Source organism: Octopus bimaculoides, chromosome 15 (genome assembly GCF_001194135.2).
Source record: "Octopus bimaculoides isolate UCB-OBI-ISO-001 chromosome 15, ASM119413v2, whole genome shotgun sequence".
In the NCBI taxonomy this organism is placed as follows: domain Eukaryota; kingdom Metazoa; phylum Mollusca; class Cephalopoda; order Octopoda; family Octopodidae; genus Octopus; species Octopus bimaculoides.
In genome coordinates, this window is record NC_068995.1 from 13,795,489 (window position 1) to 13,812,678 (window position 17,190).

The 17,190-nt window shown below is 34.9% G+C and overlaps 1 protein-coding gene and 1 long non-coding RNA gene across 5 annotated transcripts in view; one reads left to right on the forward strand and one right to left on the reverse strand.

Annotated features, from left to right (window-relative positions):
• The window catches only part of LOC106877922 (protein DENND6A), a 99,004-nt gene extending 84,276 nt beyond the window's left edge, over positions 1–14,728 (reverse strand). For 2 of the 4 annotated variants that reach the window (XM_014926996.2, XM_014926992.2), the window contains exon 1: positions 14,316–14,728. In XM_014926996.2, the coding sequence (XP_014782482.2) occupies positions 14,316–14,552 (237 nt within the window). In that variant the 5' untranslated portion in view covers positions 14,553–14,728. The remainder of the gene's footprint in view (positions 1–14,315) is intronic. The other 2 variants (XM_014926993.2, XM_014926995.2) reach the window with 2 other exon arrangements.
• A 113-nt stretch (positions 14,729–14,841) lies between these two features.
• LOC128249498 (uncharacterized) overlaps positions 14,842–17,190 on the forward strand; it is a 78,324-nt gene continuing 75,975 nt past the window's right edge. Inside the window, exon 1 of the long non-coding RNA XR_008265604.1 lies at positions 14,842–14,992. This is a non-coding gene — a long non-coding RNA (uncharacterized LOC128249498). The remainder of the gene's footprint in view (positions 14,993–17,190) is intronic.

Below are 17,190 nucleotides of genomic sequence, written 5' to 3' on the forward strand. Positions count from 1 at the left end.
GACTATTCTAAAGGGTATACTAAAAATTAGATTTTTTTTTTTTTTTGGTCTAGTCCATATTATTATTTATTTAAGCTTGCTCTCATAATTATATTCTTTTTGACTGGTGACTTCGTTGATGTCTGTGTGTCTTTTTTTACCCTGAAGAATGGGTTATCACCAATTTGTGCTCTATTGTGCATTAAATAGGGTGATATACCCCCGAAATGGCCATAGGTGTTCTGTGTTTGTGTTCCACCTATACTCGTAATCCACTGTAAATGATGTCTATGGTTTGACTTTACTGATGTTACCTGCGGAATGGTGAAACTTGGATTTTACTTTGCCACACTTTGGATGTTCTGTTGGTGTTTTGTCCCTCAGCGAATGAACTGTTGTGTTACGTTTCCGTATGTATTATTTTTTTTCTCTATATTTTTTCTATATATATATTTTTTTATTCTACTGTATTTGTACCAGTCTCTAATATTTTTAATCAATTTTTAATCGCAGTTTATTTATGTATTTATATTATTCTACTGTATTTTTAAACGATTTTTATTCTTATGTATAAAAATTTTGACCTCTCTTTACTAATTTGGTTTTGTGGTCTATGTTGTACTTCGTATATGTGGTCATTGGTGGGCTACGGCTTTTCGAGTCGATGACCTAATGGTTTTATTCTGCAATTAACTTTATATATATATATATGTTATTTTTATATTGATGTATAAATTTGTAGATCTTCATAACATTGTTTAATTATGTGAAAGATTATGTTGTCAATTTCCTTCCATTGTTGTTGAAAGTGTAACATTCAAACTTCATTTGCAGTGTTAATAATAATCCTGATTATGTCTTCATTTTTGTTCCATAGTTGGCAAAGGCAAACAAAAGTTTACACCCACCACTCTTATTTACAAATTCAGTCTACCCATGTCATCAGTTTATAATGGTGACAATAGGCTTTTGTTTTCTTCCCAGAATGTAAAGAAGACATTGTAAGTGAGAGGTGCCATCCATCTTAACCTATCGTCATAATTATTTAACTGCACTGAAGTGAAGAAGAATCAATTGATTGAAAGTGACAATCATTTACAACTATCACATTGTCAAGATAAAGAGACACAAATACACACAAATACAATATACATATCTATCTATCTATATCTATATATATATAATCAACTCACACATACAATATATATATATATATATATATATATATAATGGACTCTCCTGTCGTTAGATGACGTATGAGGGTTCGGCAGTTTCTTACTGAACAACCACATAGATAATTTGTTTACAGTGATCAAATGTTTGTGTTGGCATAAGCTCACACTCTCCCATCAGATCGACATTACCTGTACAGGTGCAACGGGTGCCACGTGTCAGATGTCGAAATGATCAGAGCAACATGAAATTAAGTGCCTTGCTCAAGAACATAACGCAACGCCCAGTCTGGGTTTCATACACACAATCTCGCAGTTGTGAGTGCAATACCTTAACCACTAAGCCATGCACCTTCACACACACACACATTGTGGCTTAGTGGTTAGGGTATTTCTGGTGGTGCATTATGTCTTGAGCAAGACACTTTATTTCACATTGCTCCAGTCCTCTCAACTGGTAAGTTGTACCTGTATTTCAAAGGGCAGCCTTGTCACATTCCGTGTCATACTGAATTCTCTGTAAGAAGTATGCGAAGGGTACATGTGCATGTGGAGTGCTCAACCATTTGCATGTTAATTTCATGAGCAGGCTGTTCCGTTGATTGGATCAACTGGAACCATCATCATTGTAACTGACAGAGTGCTAATATTTTATATATACTCTCTGAGTGGTTGGCGTTAGGAAGAGCATCCAGCTGTAGAAACTCTGCCAAATTTAGATTGGAGCCTGGTGTTGCCATCCGGTTTCACCAGTCCTCAGTCAAGTCGTCCAACCCATGCTAGCATGGAAAGCGGACGTTAAACGATGATGATGATGATGATGTGTGTATATATATATATATATATATAGATTCAAGGTGAATATGGTACTTAAGTTTAGGCACCAGAATTAAGTATAGTATTATCCATACAATTTCAAAATAAGGTGATTTGCTTAAATAAATGGAGTCACATGAAACAATCGTACTGCATTAACTTTGGATATCCTTGTTGCTTATTTTATATATACATACACACACACACACACACACACAATGGCTTTTTTTCAATTTCTGTCTATCAAATCCACTCACAAGGCTTTGATTGGCCTCGATCAATTGTAGAAGAGACTTGCTCAAGGTGTCACACAGTGGGATTGAACCTGAAGCCATGTGGTTGGGAAACAGACTTCTTAATGACACTGGTAATTGGCATACCTTGATTATTATCAAAAATCCTTTGAAATACACTAGCAATATATTTTATTAGAGAATATAATCGCAAAAGGGGTTGAAGCTGCATTTCTGCTACAGAGCTCTTGAGGTTTATGGAAGGGTTAACTAAACAATTAATACAGGAAGTGAAGTGATTCCAACCATAGATTCTGTTCAAGAAGAACTTAATAACATCAAACCATATGCTTGTCATACATCATTACCTAAACAAATATTGCCTTAATTATTAATGGAATCTTTTGAGTTGTAAGAAGCGAAAGAAAGTAGGTGATGTGTATTAATAAATATAAGGGATGTGAAAAGATCCAAACATTTAGTTAAAACTGGGTTAAGATCCTGTGTTTATTGAGAACTTACAATATACAGATATTAGTCAACATAGAATACATAAACAAATAATGGGAAAAACACATTAATTTCCATACACTCAATTCTTTGCCCTCCCTATTTCTATCAAAACTCTATTTCTCCCTATTTCTATCAAAACAGACAGACCACCTAACTTATGTAAAAAAACACAGGGGAATATTATTTTTCTAATTATAAACAACTTATGGCTCACTAAGTAACACGCAGTAGGACATTTACTAGCTACTACTTATAGTACTAGATGAATGTGCTGTGACAGTACACTAACTCTACCTCCTGGTGTTGTAGAAAAGTTTTGGTGAGGGGAAAACCTATGCCCATAGGTGGTTGTAAAAAAAAAAGATTCAATTTATGACGGAGACTGATTGATAATGCCAAATATAGAAATGTAACTAACAGTGCGTTTGAAATGTCAGAACGAGAAGTGTACACCCCACCCCATATATATACATATATATATATATGTATATAAATATATATGTATATAACTATATATGTGTGTGCGTGTATATATATATATATATATATATATATATAAATATATATATATATATAAATATATAAATATATATAAATATATATATATATATAAATATATATAAATATATATATATATAAAAATATGTATATAAATATATATGTATACATATTACCAACTAATTATAGAAATTAGACTGAATTTTCAAAGACCTAAAATGGTAATTGGTAATTCCTTATGTTGAGAGAGAGAGGAAATGGCATGGTAGTATGTTTAAGAAGCTTGCTTTGCAGTCGTGTAGTTTTGGTTTCAGTCCCACTGTGCAGCAGTCTTCTACTTTAGAAGACAGGTAAATGTTTAGGATAAGTAAAAGCTTAAGAGCTGGTAACTGTTCAAAGAGAGGTGAATGATTGAAGACAAATAATGATTAATGGCAGGTAAATGAATAAGTACAAGGTGAATACTTCAAGAAAATGATTTTTAAAATGAAATAAAGCAAATGTTTAAGATTAACTAAATCACAAACAAGAGATTATGGGGATAATGGATATATTCTTTTACTACTTTCAGTCATTTGACTGTGACCATGCTGGAGCACCACCATTAGTCGAGCAAATCGACCCCAGGACTTATTCTTTGTAAGCCTGGTACTTATTCTATCGGACCCTTTTGCTGAATCACTAAGTCACGGGGATGTAAACACACCAGCATCGGTTGTCAAGCGATGTTGGGGGGACAAACACAGACACAAACATATACACACATATACATACATGTATACGACGGGCTTCTTTCAGTTTCCGTCTACCAAATCCACTCACAAGGCTTTGGTCGGCCTGAGGCTATAGTAGAAGACACTTGCTCAAGGTGCCACGCAGTGGGACTGAACCCGGAACCATGTGGTTGGGAAGCAAGCTACTTACCACACAGCCACTCCTATGCCTATATATATATATATATATATATATATATATATATAAATGAATGGTTCATAAGTTGGTGCATCAATAAACATAATGCAGTTTAGCTATGCACAATGAAGATAAATTGCATCTAGTATTATAACATCTGTTCAAACTCATTAATCAATATTGGTTAGGTAACCTATACTGACATCAGTTCAATAGTTCTGAAATTTTGGTTATTTTCAGTTTCCTCTTACTTACCTAAGCACTGTCACTAACTTATTATTGGATTTGTCCATGAGGTACCTTTATGAAAATCTGAGAAATAGCTGCAGTACTGAATAAATTAATTAAAAATAACAATAACAACAAAAATACAAAACAAACAGAGATAAGACTAATTAAAGAACTTTTTTGGAAATTGCCCCTTCCTTCGAACTTCCAAGTTGCTGTTGTTATTTAGCTTCAGGTTAACACTGGCCAATCATATACAAGATCAAAAGTTATCCAGCTGAGACAATTCCATATTCAATTCATAATGATTCCAAGACCATTTTATTCAATGTGGCCTTTTCCTTTTAAGATGGAAACTTCCGATTTTAAAATTTCATGGCAATTTATGTTCCAAACATCAGCTTAATAATGACAGAATTTTTTTGATTAAATTCTTCATAATTTTCAAACATAATCAAAACAAAAGTAGCATATTTCAATAAAAATATGGTAACAAAAGGGTTAGGGCCTTTAGAATGTCTATACTAATGCTTTAGTGTTTTGAAAAGTGTGTTATTCATAATTCTATTATACACAAGTATGATTAATAAACCAAAGTAAACAATAGTTATCTAAATTTTTTCTAATTTTTTTCTTTTTTTTTTTTTAAACTTCCCATGTGAAATGAGCCAGTAATTTTTATCTTTTCATGCAAAAAGTGCCAATTTGTTTTTTTTGTTTTATTTTCATATCCAGTGTACCACAAAGTCAAAATGATTAACCCTTTGTTAACATATTTTGGTTGAAATACACTGCTTTTATTTCAAATGATTTTGCAAATAATGGAAAATTTAGTAAAGTAATTTTGTTATGAAGAATTTAGTAAAATGATTTTGTCATTATGTGAAGACACATAGCTCAGTGGTTAGAACATCAGGCTCACAATCACGTGTTAGTGAGTTCAATTCCCAGACCGGGCTGTGTTATGTTATTGAGCAAGACACTTTATTGTCACGTTGCTCCAGTTCACTCAGCTGTAGAAATAAGTTGTGACATTACTGGTGCGAAGCTGTATCAGCCTTCGCCTTTCCCTTGGATAACACTGGTGGCGTGGAGAGGGGAGGCTGGTATGCATGGGCGACTGCTGGTCTACCATAAACAACCTTGCCCAGACTTGTGCCTCGGGGGGGGGGTAACTTTCTAGGTGCAATCCCATAGTCATTCATGACCGAAGGGGGTCTTTACCCATTATCATTTGTCATTATAAAGCTACTGTTAGGAATAAACTGACATGAACATTTTTTGTGGGAAGTTTTAATTTAGATTACCGTAAATCCTCGAGTATAGTCCGCCCTTGAGTATAATACGCAGGGGATTTTTAGGGGGTTGTACCTATGAAAAACCTAAACCATGTGTATGATACGCACCCCTTCTCTAACTTGAGTCAAGGAGGTCTATATAATGTCCTTGGTTTGTAAACATATACGGTAACGTCCGTTATTATTATTGTATATATAACATAATGCAAACGTGTAGCTTTTTTGTGCTTTTTGTTTGCAGAAAATAAAGAAATAACAGTAATAACGTCAGTGAAAAATAAATATTAAGTAAATTGCTTTTCACATATTTATCACTATCAGTTACAAGCGTGACATTACAAAATGCGTCTGAATAAACATTGCCGGACAGCAAATAGAGACTCAGACATTGCTTAGAAAATATTTTTCATTTTTAACCTCGTATATAATACACACTAGGAATGACCTTTAAATTTTGGGAAAAAAATGCAGATTATACTCGAGGATTTACGGTACTTTAAAACAAGAAATTTGTATTATAGGACAAAAGGTGGTTTTAGGCAGATTACTATCAAAACGGTTAAAGAACTACTATTGTGGTTGACTGTGATTTAACCCTTTAACATTTAATCCAACTGTATCAGCCCAAATATTCAACCTGTTTTGTGTTCAAACTGACCAAATCCAAACTCTCACACCTATCCTACAATATCATTCTAAAAATATACAAACACACCATTGAAATCTTGAAGCTACAAGATAATGCGTGACTAATTCAAAACAATGTGAATAAATAAGCAATAGATTTGATAGAGTAATCTCAATGCTAAAGGTTTAAAGGAGATTTAACTGAAATTTCTACGAAGTTTGTGTGTATTGTATTACTTATGGAAGACCTTGGTTAATAAAAAAAAAGGACAACAAAAAACACATACAGGATATGAGATTAATCAAAAGAGAGTGTTCCCCCACCTCAAATCACTGGAAGTATGTTGGGATTAAAGACAATAATATTAGAATATTAGTAATTAGAATTTTTGTAAGTATTAAACAGCAGATTAGTAACCATCTTTAATAACATATAAATAAAAAAAAGTCCAAGGAAACCGATGACTGGCTGCATCAGCAATAATTATGTAGTGACATTCATAAGCTTCATTAAGTTTGTATGCTGTGGTGGGGAGAGGAATCTGATGTTTCAGGATCAAATCTAGCTGAAATCATTTTTCTCTCTGTCTCAAAACATCAGACTTCTACCCCACTGCCCTATACAAACTATTCCATACCTATGAGTTTCTTCAATATATGGAAATAGAGCTGATGTGGCCAAAAGGAATAGGTATTGGATTACTCTTTCAAAGGTGAAAAGTTCAAATCTAGTGCAAGAGGTCTGCTGTGTTCTTGGGCCAGAATATATTATTCTGTGTTGGCTTAGTTTACCAAGCTGATTGGAAATAGGCACTAGATCATTCTTTATCTCTCTCTCTCTTTTTTAATGTTACCTGTAATAAACAGGGGTTTTATATTATGGGAAGATTTATCTCACTTCATACCATGAACACATTTTTGTTCCTCTATTTTAACTGTGCAAGCAGAAAAAAAAATGACAAAAAAATGGAGACATTGGTCCTGTTGATCTTTCCTGCTTTAAATTAGTGCTTATAATAGTTTTCTAAAACAATTAGCAGAGAAGGGAAACAATTGATTGAATTAACACTAATAGATAACTGGTATTTATTTAATTGAACACGAGAAAGATGAAAGGAAAAAAAATTTGGAACTCAGAACATAGAGAATAGAGAACTGGAACTTAATCCCAAAAGGTGTTTGTGTCCCTGTAGATTAGAGGTTCAGCAAAAGAGATCGATAGAATAAGTACTAGGCTTACAAAGAATAAGTCCTGGGGTCAATTTGCTCGACTAAAGGCGGTGCTCCAGCATGGCCACAGTCAAATGACTGAAACAAGTAAAAGAGGTGCATTTTTCATGCAACTTGCAAGACAAAACCACACCAGAAAAAATGAAAAAGCTACCACTACTAAGAGGAAGTATTTGGGAGAGGAAAGTGGAGGTGGGTGGCTGTATGCTAAGTATTGAAAGGCTAAAGTTTGATAGAAGGATAAGCACAGGGGTCTTACTAAAGAGGAGATACACGGCTGAAGGAAGTGATAGGGTCCTAGAGCAAACTCTCAAGGAACAAGAAGGTGAACATAAGAGAGGACATGGACAGTGGATTATTGGGAGGAAATGAGAAGGTGAATGGTTTCATGAGAGTGCAAGGAGAGAATTGATATCATTAGATATTTAATCCTGTGCTTCAATCATTCTGCTGTCCCAATCATTCTGAGATCAAAGGCGGTGAGCTGGCAGAAATGTTAGCACGCTGGGCGAAATGCTTAGCGGTATTTTGTCTATCTTTACGTTCTGAGTTCAAATTCCACCGAGGTTGATCTAATCGACTGCCCCACCCCCTCCTCCAAAATTTCGGGCCTTGTGCCTAGAGTAGAAAAGAATATTTCTGAGGTCAGTGAAGTATTAGACTGGGACTGGAGTCATTGTAATCAACTGTAGTCAGCCATAAAATTCGAGCCTTTGTGCCAATCAATATCAATGACTTGCTTGCTGTTTGTCTAACTACATACACTCCTTTGATGACACATTACACTATCTCCATAAGACAATCGACCTGAGCACTTCCTGCTGGGATTATGTTCTGAATGAATGGAGATGACAATCTAGTCTCGTTCACTAAACCTATTACTACTTCCACCACTATTCCCAAAACGCACTCTACATGAACCAAATGATGGTGGTTCAAGGTGGTTGCTTAATCTGCTAAAAGTAGCAACCACATCCCAGCCAAACCATAACCTATCTTCTTAAAAATAGGCACACACTGGATAATGAAGCCTTGACATACTTTACTGGAGGAAAACAAACAAACAAACATGGGATAGTCATGGAGCTGATGTAGAGTGAAATACCACCACCAACATTAACAACACATACAGCGCATATCTTAAGAAGAAATTCATTATATTGACTATTATTATCATGATACCTTATGTAACCCAGTTCTGGAATTGGTATACTGTGTCCTTGCATGTTGTAAGAAGCAACTAAAAAGGTTGGCAAAAGAAAGGGCACCCGATTGCAATGCACTGCATCAGAAAACCCATCTATCCCATGCAATTATAGAAAAGATATAAAATAATGATGATGATGTCTCTTCTAAACAGTTTATCCCTTTTGATACAAACCCTCCTGTGACTGACCACCCCTAGTTCTAATGATACAAACTTTTTATTTAAAGTGATTTAAATTAAAACATTGCATCAAAAATTCATATTAATTTGACAATCAAGCTTGACAATCATCAACATTATTTTAATGTTTTAATGTGCAGTTTTCTATGCTTGCATGAGTTAGGTAGAGTTTTATTGAAGCAGATTTTCTATGGCTGGATGCCTATCTTGTTGCCGACCCCCACCTGTTTCCAAGCAAGATAATTTTCCCTATGGCAAGGCAGGTTTTCATGGAATACCGGAAATGAATGACATCCATTTACGACTATACCTGACATCAAGACAAGGACACACGCACAGAGCCTTTTTCAGTTTCCATCCACCAAATCCATTTGGTTAACCTGGAGTGATAGTAGTAGATATTTTCCTAAGGTAGCATGCAGTGGGACTGAACCCAGAACTATGTGGTTGGTAAGCAAATGGCCACACCTGCACCTGACAAAGTTATCTTACTAGATTCTTCATCAGTTTCAAAATTAATTGAAATGAAATTAGTATATTTCATCAGAAGTATGGTAACAAAATGGTTAGGCTATCAAACTGATTGCACATGTCAAGCCTTGTAAGTTTTGATAATCTCTGAGAACGATACAATAAGTTTCAAACAGCCAGAAGAATATTATAAAGGCAGAGTTTCTTTTTCAGAGCCAGAAAATCTTTTGGCTCAGAAACAACTCCTGGCTCTTCTTTTACAGTATGCAAATAAACACTGCATCAAAGTACTCTTCACAAAGTTGGGATAGAGTATCATTTATGCAGGAACGCACACATGTGCACACATATTCTAGGCAGCTGAGTGAATATGGATTTGAATTACCAGTTCATATTATATCTTGAAATTCCATTCTTTTATAGATGTTTTGTTGCATATACACAATTTTACTTCAGTTGATTTAGCAACCAAGAACAGATACCAGATTATTTTGGAATGTTATCTATGATAGACTGTTGTTCCTTCAAGGGGAAGGAGATTTATCACATCTGTTTAATATCAAGAGATCAGCCCTTAAAAGATATACAGAGGTTATGAGACATTTTACAGAAGTAAAACTTATATTATTTACATTACAAGTTGTTTGCCTGATGCTACAACTGCTAACCAAGCAGTCAAACTGTGTCTTACTGCTACCACAATGACCTCTGATCTTTTAACCTCACTATTTTGAACACCCCAAAAACTCATTTCATATACATGCTTCTCTTTCTGACACTCAGTCATTTTTCCTTCCCAAGCTACGATAGCTTAAATTAGCATCATCATTTAACAACTGTTTTTCATGCTGGCATGGGTTGAACAGTTTGACAGGAACTGTCCAGATACCACTTGTCTATTGTGGCATAGTTTCTATGGTTGGATGCCCTTTCTAACGCCAACCACTTTACAGTGCTTTTAATGTGCCACTGGCACAGGTGTGTTTATGCAGCACTGACACCTGTAAAGGACAAGCCTATATGTATGGATGATGAGGTCCTATATGTATGGACCTCCTTATTTCTATTCAACTTAGAACTGAAATTATTTAGTTAATAGTTAAATGGTATTCATGAAGTCAAAGTTCAACAGTTGAGAAGATTAATCCTGCTTAACCTTAAAGGATTCTAGAGAAACCAGCATATCTAATACTTCTGCATTGATTCTAAGAAACTTAGCAGAGTTTTATCATTTTTATCAGACTAAAGTGTTTAATGAAAAAGAATAAACTGCTTCCTTCTCAATGGCTTATAAATACTAGCTGACTTCCATTAAATGAAGTAGAATTGTATTAATGACCAAAACATAGATGTACAACAAATGTTTATGGCGCTTGGTAGTTTACAATGCCATCAAGAAATAAAAACAAAAGTGAACAGTAACTAATGTTCCCCAAGGACAGGGTGATGGTGGCATTAAACTGAGTAATGGATAACTCCTTTGATACCAACCTGGCTAACACAGCCTCAGGTTCAAATCCTGCTGAGGTTAGTTTTGCCTTCCATCTTTTGGGGATCAATAAAATAGTACTAACCCAGAGATGGTGGATTGACTGAACTAAGTTTCTGGCAAGATTCTCTGGCTCTTTGTATTCCGCCAGCAACTGCTGCAATGACTCTGGTACCAATCTGTATTGGCTCAAGTCAGCAATCCTTCCTTTGGAGATGGGCCACTGCCAATCTTCCTCAAAAGATTTTGCCTTGGATTACAAATACAAGTGCAGATGTATGACCAGTCTTTACTGATGGAGACTCCAATACAGTAGGTAGAAATTCCATTATATTAGAACTTACTTTTATTTTGTCAAAGCTGTATTCCAAACACTATTTTGACATCCTAATAAATATAAAAAGTAGTTATTTTATAAAGACTGTCCAAAATTTTGATCATTCTGAAAACTGAAACACAGTGGCATTCTATGTTTGTAAGAGATATAGTAACAAAAGAGTTAATATTACAGGTTTTCTCTTTATCTGGATGTAAAAATAAATACCAGACTTTGCTCAGAAAGTTGCTTTGAAATAAACTAGTAGAAATTTCAGCATCAACCTGCCACTCAGCCCTGTTAGGGTTAATTGTGATTGGTGATATTTATGAAATGGCTAGCAGCTTAGCAAGAATTATCAAGATTTCATAAAAATTCCGCTTGACAACTGGTGTTGGTGTGTTTAATTTAGCAGTTTGGCAAAAGTGATCGATAGAATAAGTATTAGGCTTAAAAAAAAAGTACTGGGGTTAATTCACTCAACTAAAAATAGCTCAAGGCAGTGCCCCAGTATGGCTGCAGTCCAATGACTGAAAGAAGTAAAGGATAAAAGATCACTATTTTCTTGACACGGAACATAAGTTTCCTCAGAGATAATTCATGTTTGAAAAGCCCTTGAACTTCCATCTGAGGTGTAGAGATAACGAGTGCCTTAATGAATCGAGTACAACAATCCACAAAATGCTGTATTTGTTTGTGTACTATGTACACTTGTCAACAGACGTGACCAGGGTTACAATTTAAAATATAAACATAAATAGGATTTTCATTGTAAGTTTATGATTGTTGTTTAGCAGACCTATGATCAAAAGCATTCCAGTTGTGGCCATCCCATTAATTATTGTGCCCCCTTTTTTTTTTTCATTTTTATAAGACGGTGGCAAGGGTGTGAGTTAAGAAAGATTTGACTACTATTTCTAACAGGTGGGGTGAGGACACATAGGGTCCCTCGATGGCTCGCTAAGTCAAGTGTTCCTCATAGGATTGTGGTGCTAGGAGGGTTGAACTTATCCAACACAATGACACATTAAAACTCCCGGCCCATGAGTCGCTCTTCCAACTTCTGCCGATTAAAAATAAAATATGTTCATGCGTCGAGTTCTAGTCATTGTTTGTTGTACTCAAAACACCTACAATATACGTAATCATAAGTCCCGAAATTGTAAACTACGTCAGTGAACGAATATGGCACACCCGAATTTGACAGAGTGGCTTGTTATTGATCAGAGACTACACACCCAACTTTTCTCCCATTAACGATGAAAACTGGGAAGCGAAAATAGATATATGAGGTAATTCGATACAAACGAAAGTAACCACCTAAAAGTTTCTTTCAAGGGAACCCCTGCCAGGTTTTTCTACCTGTAAGAAATAGCTGTCAAATGTAAGCCCAAATTACATCCTATCGTCTTAAAAACAAAAATACTGATTGGATATGATCCACTACATTTGAAAAATAAAAGCAGGTGTGATGGTCACGACTAGAATACCGTTTAGTCAAAGTTAATCTGGGGCTAAATTAAAACATATTTAACAGGGTGTTGACAGTGGTTGTCGTTATTTAGCACCAAGTCAGGTCTTTTTGAGCAGATCTACGGTCAAAGACAGTCCATCTGTGACCATGCTTTTTGTTTTTAATCTAGATGTAATTTATTTAGGTCTGTGTACTTTCTCTTTCTTGGGTGTGAGGAGATTTGGTTACTATTTCTACCAGATCGAGAGACCACATAAAGGCTCCCTCGCCGGATCGTTCTTTTAGTGGTTGTTGTTGAACACCAAGTCAGTCTTGATCTGGCTGCTATTTCTAATAAGTCGAGCGACCACGCAGAGGTCCCCACCACATCGACGTTCTTTTGGTTAACTTAGAATGGGTGGATTTCGATGAAGGAAAAATGATAACTGACTATTCTGTCTGTGTGTTTATTGATAAACTGAATCTCATTGTAACGATTTTCTTTCTTGCCACGAAGACCGATGAATGAATTAAGTTACCGCTAATTATTCCCCCTCCTTTTCTTCCACAATACATACACAATGCGGTTATAATCATTATTGGAAATGTCAGCACCAACGACAACCAAACTCACTTCACACTCGATTCTCCTAGAAATTTAAGTCTCGGTTAAACAGACCATTTAGTATCATTTACCAACACTTAGTGGTTCAATCCTTTTTTTCTGTTCTTTTGGTTGGAGAAACGAAGAATACGACAAACAATTAATAAGCAGACACTGCGGTTGGAGATTATTATTATTATTATTGACACATATGATTGTCACATATTCTGTCCTTTTTCGACAAAGAGAAACCGAGCTGTGTGTCTCTTTAAATAGGTAAATATTTATGATTCACCAATGCCGATATGATTCGATAACTTAAAAAAGGAATTAGTAACTCAACAGTAAGAAGTCAAATATTATTTATGACCAAAGTAATCGAAGCTATTACAGATTTTTTTTTTGTAATTTTAAAAAGTTGAAGTAAATTTTCACAAGCAGAAAGAAAAAGGGAAGGAAACAAAAATGGAAAAAAAAGAGATTCTAGAAAACGTAATAATACATAAATTGTTTTCATTTGTATCCAATCGAGGATAAAATAATTGAGGTAAGTTCATAGATGGCCGGAGTCTGCTAACACGTGCAAGGTAGAGAGAGAAAGAGAGAGAGAGAGATGTTGAAATATACACAGAGTTGAATTTATAGTCTTTCTCTATGGTGACAAAACTTCGGATTTTGAAAAACCAAAACTTCCTCTAGAAGTAGATATATTTCCTATTTGTAAAGACGAGTTACTAAATCAAAACAAAACTGCATTAGATCAAAAGAAAAAGTGTAAATAATTTGTCTTTTTCTATTAAAAATGGTTTCTGTTTATGTTAAAATGTCAATGTGGGTTCATTTAAAGACTTGAGAGACTAAGAATAAAATGGAACTTAGAAATGAGGAATATATATTTAGAAACAAACAAACCACTATTGGAAACAGTGGAGAGTAAAGTGGGTATACATTATAGATGGAACATTATTGCAGACATACAAAAGAAAAAATTCTATGAGAGGGTTTAAAATATTTCAAAAAATCAACAGAGTTTGGAGCGACACAGTAATAAAAACCTGTGTTTTTAGTAATACGAAAACCATATTCTACCTCCATCGCTTGTCCCAATTCCAAGTCAAATGTCACAACACAAGCACAATGAAGCCAGTTTGAGAAACGGTCCCATGGTAATAAAGTAGGAGACTTAGAACTGGTGTCTGTGAACTGCCGAAGTACAGCAGTTTCGAAGTCTTCGTCCATAGCGGCCATTCTCCAAAAAAGCTGGTGGAGAAAAAAACGACCTTGACCATTACGTTGTATCTGCCAGAGTTTCGCATCCGTTGGCATCCTAAGTAAAAATCTTCTTGAACGAAGCAAATAAAATTAAATTGAAGATAAAAAATCTTCTAAATAAATCTTAACCTTATTTTAAACAAGCTATTTGTAATATTACACATATGTATATATATGCATGTATATACATATATCTGTCTATATTTATGTGTGTGAATATATACATATACATGAATATGTGGAAGTGTTGGAGAAGGAAGTACTTGTATAGTCATGTAATATGTTGTGTGTGTGTGTGAAACTGCCGGAGGAGGAGGAGGAGGAAGTGCTTGTATAGTCATTACTGCTACTATCATTATCATTACTGTTATTATTACTACTCACAGTTATTTCCATCATCTCGCCAGTCAGTTGAAAACGAGGCTTTGGAATGATATTTAAACATGGCTGTCTCCTGATCAGTAAGGTTCACGACTAAAACAACTAAATGACGGGTATGTTACTTCTGCTTACATCTATAAATGCTTAATGGGAACATCCCATACTTTAGATATATCAGTAATGTATACATTGACTGCAATATTTCACCTTGGCTTTCGTTAACGGAATTTTTTTCTGTGATGCGTCTTGTCTGATACAATATAGTTGTATGTTGTCTCTCACTCTCTCGTTGAAGACAACTGTCTCTTCTTGTCAAATATCTTGTAGGTCTTATATTTGTTATTCACTCAAAGCTTTGCTCTGGCACCACTAATACCCTCGCTGTCTGTTATGACATTTTAGGCTTCCATTAAAGAAACATGTAATTTATATTACATATGGATTATACTAATTTCATTGAGCAACTTTAGATTTCTCTGTTGCGTTTAGCTTTTTATATGTATTTATTTTGATAGAAGAAAGTATGTCGGTAGCAGTGCTCTGTTTTGAGAACAGAAAGTCTCGACAAATTCATCCCCTTTTTTTATATTATTACAGAAGGCTTTTTAAAATAATCTCCCTCTTTGCAATTGTAACCTTTATTTTCACGTCACCTTCAATTCCCCTGTTAAATAAGTGTTTCTGTAGCTAAGCATTCACCTAAAATATAGACTGGTATTTAACAGGTATGTGCTGGCTGGTTTTCGCTTTCTTAAATTTCAGTTTTTAAATATATATTTTTTCTTTCCGGACATTCATTTTCTTTGTCCGTACAAACAATAAAAATAATTTCTCTAGCCGTAAAAATATTTCTCTTTGATATTCTATTTTTAACATAGTTTTCCTTCCACCTTGATTAAAAAAATCATTTCTTTCTAGTTCCATATATTTTTTTTAATACTTTTTTTTTGTTAGTGTGTACACAGATATTATATTGCTTTATTTGTACTATTTTGTTTGTCTTTAACGTTTGAGAAATGTATATCAAGGTGTTAGGTGTGGGTCTTTCTAGGAAGTTCTTGGAGCAAGCAGTTGCAGTTACAGAAAGAAATAAAGAATCAGAAAACGATAGTGGTAGCTAAGTAGCTGTTGATATGTTATGCAACTTCTTAATGAAACCCTATTGAAGTACGTATTTTCCTACTCATGGGTAGTCATTTATGAAAACTGACGAGAAATGAAATAAAAATAACACTTCTATGTCTGCTTTCTGTTATTGCGTGTGTTTTGTGTGTTGTTTTGCCCCAAATCGACGAGGGTCGATCTAGCTTATGATATGATTAAAGGAATCCTAGCTATGAATAAACATCCCGTCTTTGTAAGAGGCATGTACCATTCATCTGTCTTACAACGGTAGTTTGTGTGTGTGTGTGATTTGAGGAATATTTCGGCTCAAATCTAGCAGGTTGAATGGTTTACGTACAGGCTCCCCTCGATGATTCGTTGTGCTTTTCCGTTCCGTTAAAGATGTTGAAGTGAGATCTAAGATCAAAACACCCAAATACTTACTCACCAGACTGCGATAATCATGAAAGCAATAGTTGTAGCATTTTGGAGAAAGAAGGGGGAAAAAAAGCCTTCGAATTCTTTCCACTTTTTCGTTGGTGTTTGTACACCATTTCTCGCATGAGTTTATTTCAATTCGTTTTTCTTCACTCCATATTAAATCAATAAGGGAGAGAGATGCTTTTTACATAGACTCGCGATCTGCTAGAAAAAGCAATGAAATCTCCCTCGAATCACGCCCTACTAGCTTAGAATTGAAATGACACCTTGAATGCTGTAGACGTAGACATTAAATCTGAAAAAGAAAGAAAAAAAATAGGATGGTCTCGGCTGGAATGCCTTTCGTTTTGTGTTTTGCTTGATTTGTGCTGACCTGGAAGCTCACCACCATCAAGTAGGGGGCATCTAAGTGGTCTCTCGACCTGCTAGATATAGCAGCTAAATCTCCTTTGCATCGTACTTTGTTGTCTCCAGAAAAAACAAGTTGGACAATGTAATGCCACATATAATATCTGGAATTAAGCTGGTCTGGCTGTAGTTGAAATTCTTAATCAAGTCCACACAACATAAAAATAACAAATATCATTTTCCCTCGTTATAGAATGTGTGTGTGTGCGTGTGTGTGTCATTATATTACAGATATATATATATATATATATATATATATATAAAATTCCTTTCCGATCTCTCATTGTTTGGATTATTATCGTCATCATCCATGTGGTATTCCTTTCTCATAACCGTTTGACATTTGATACAATAGATA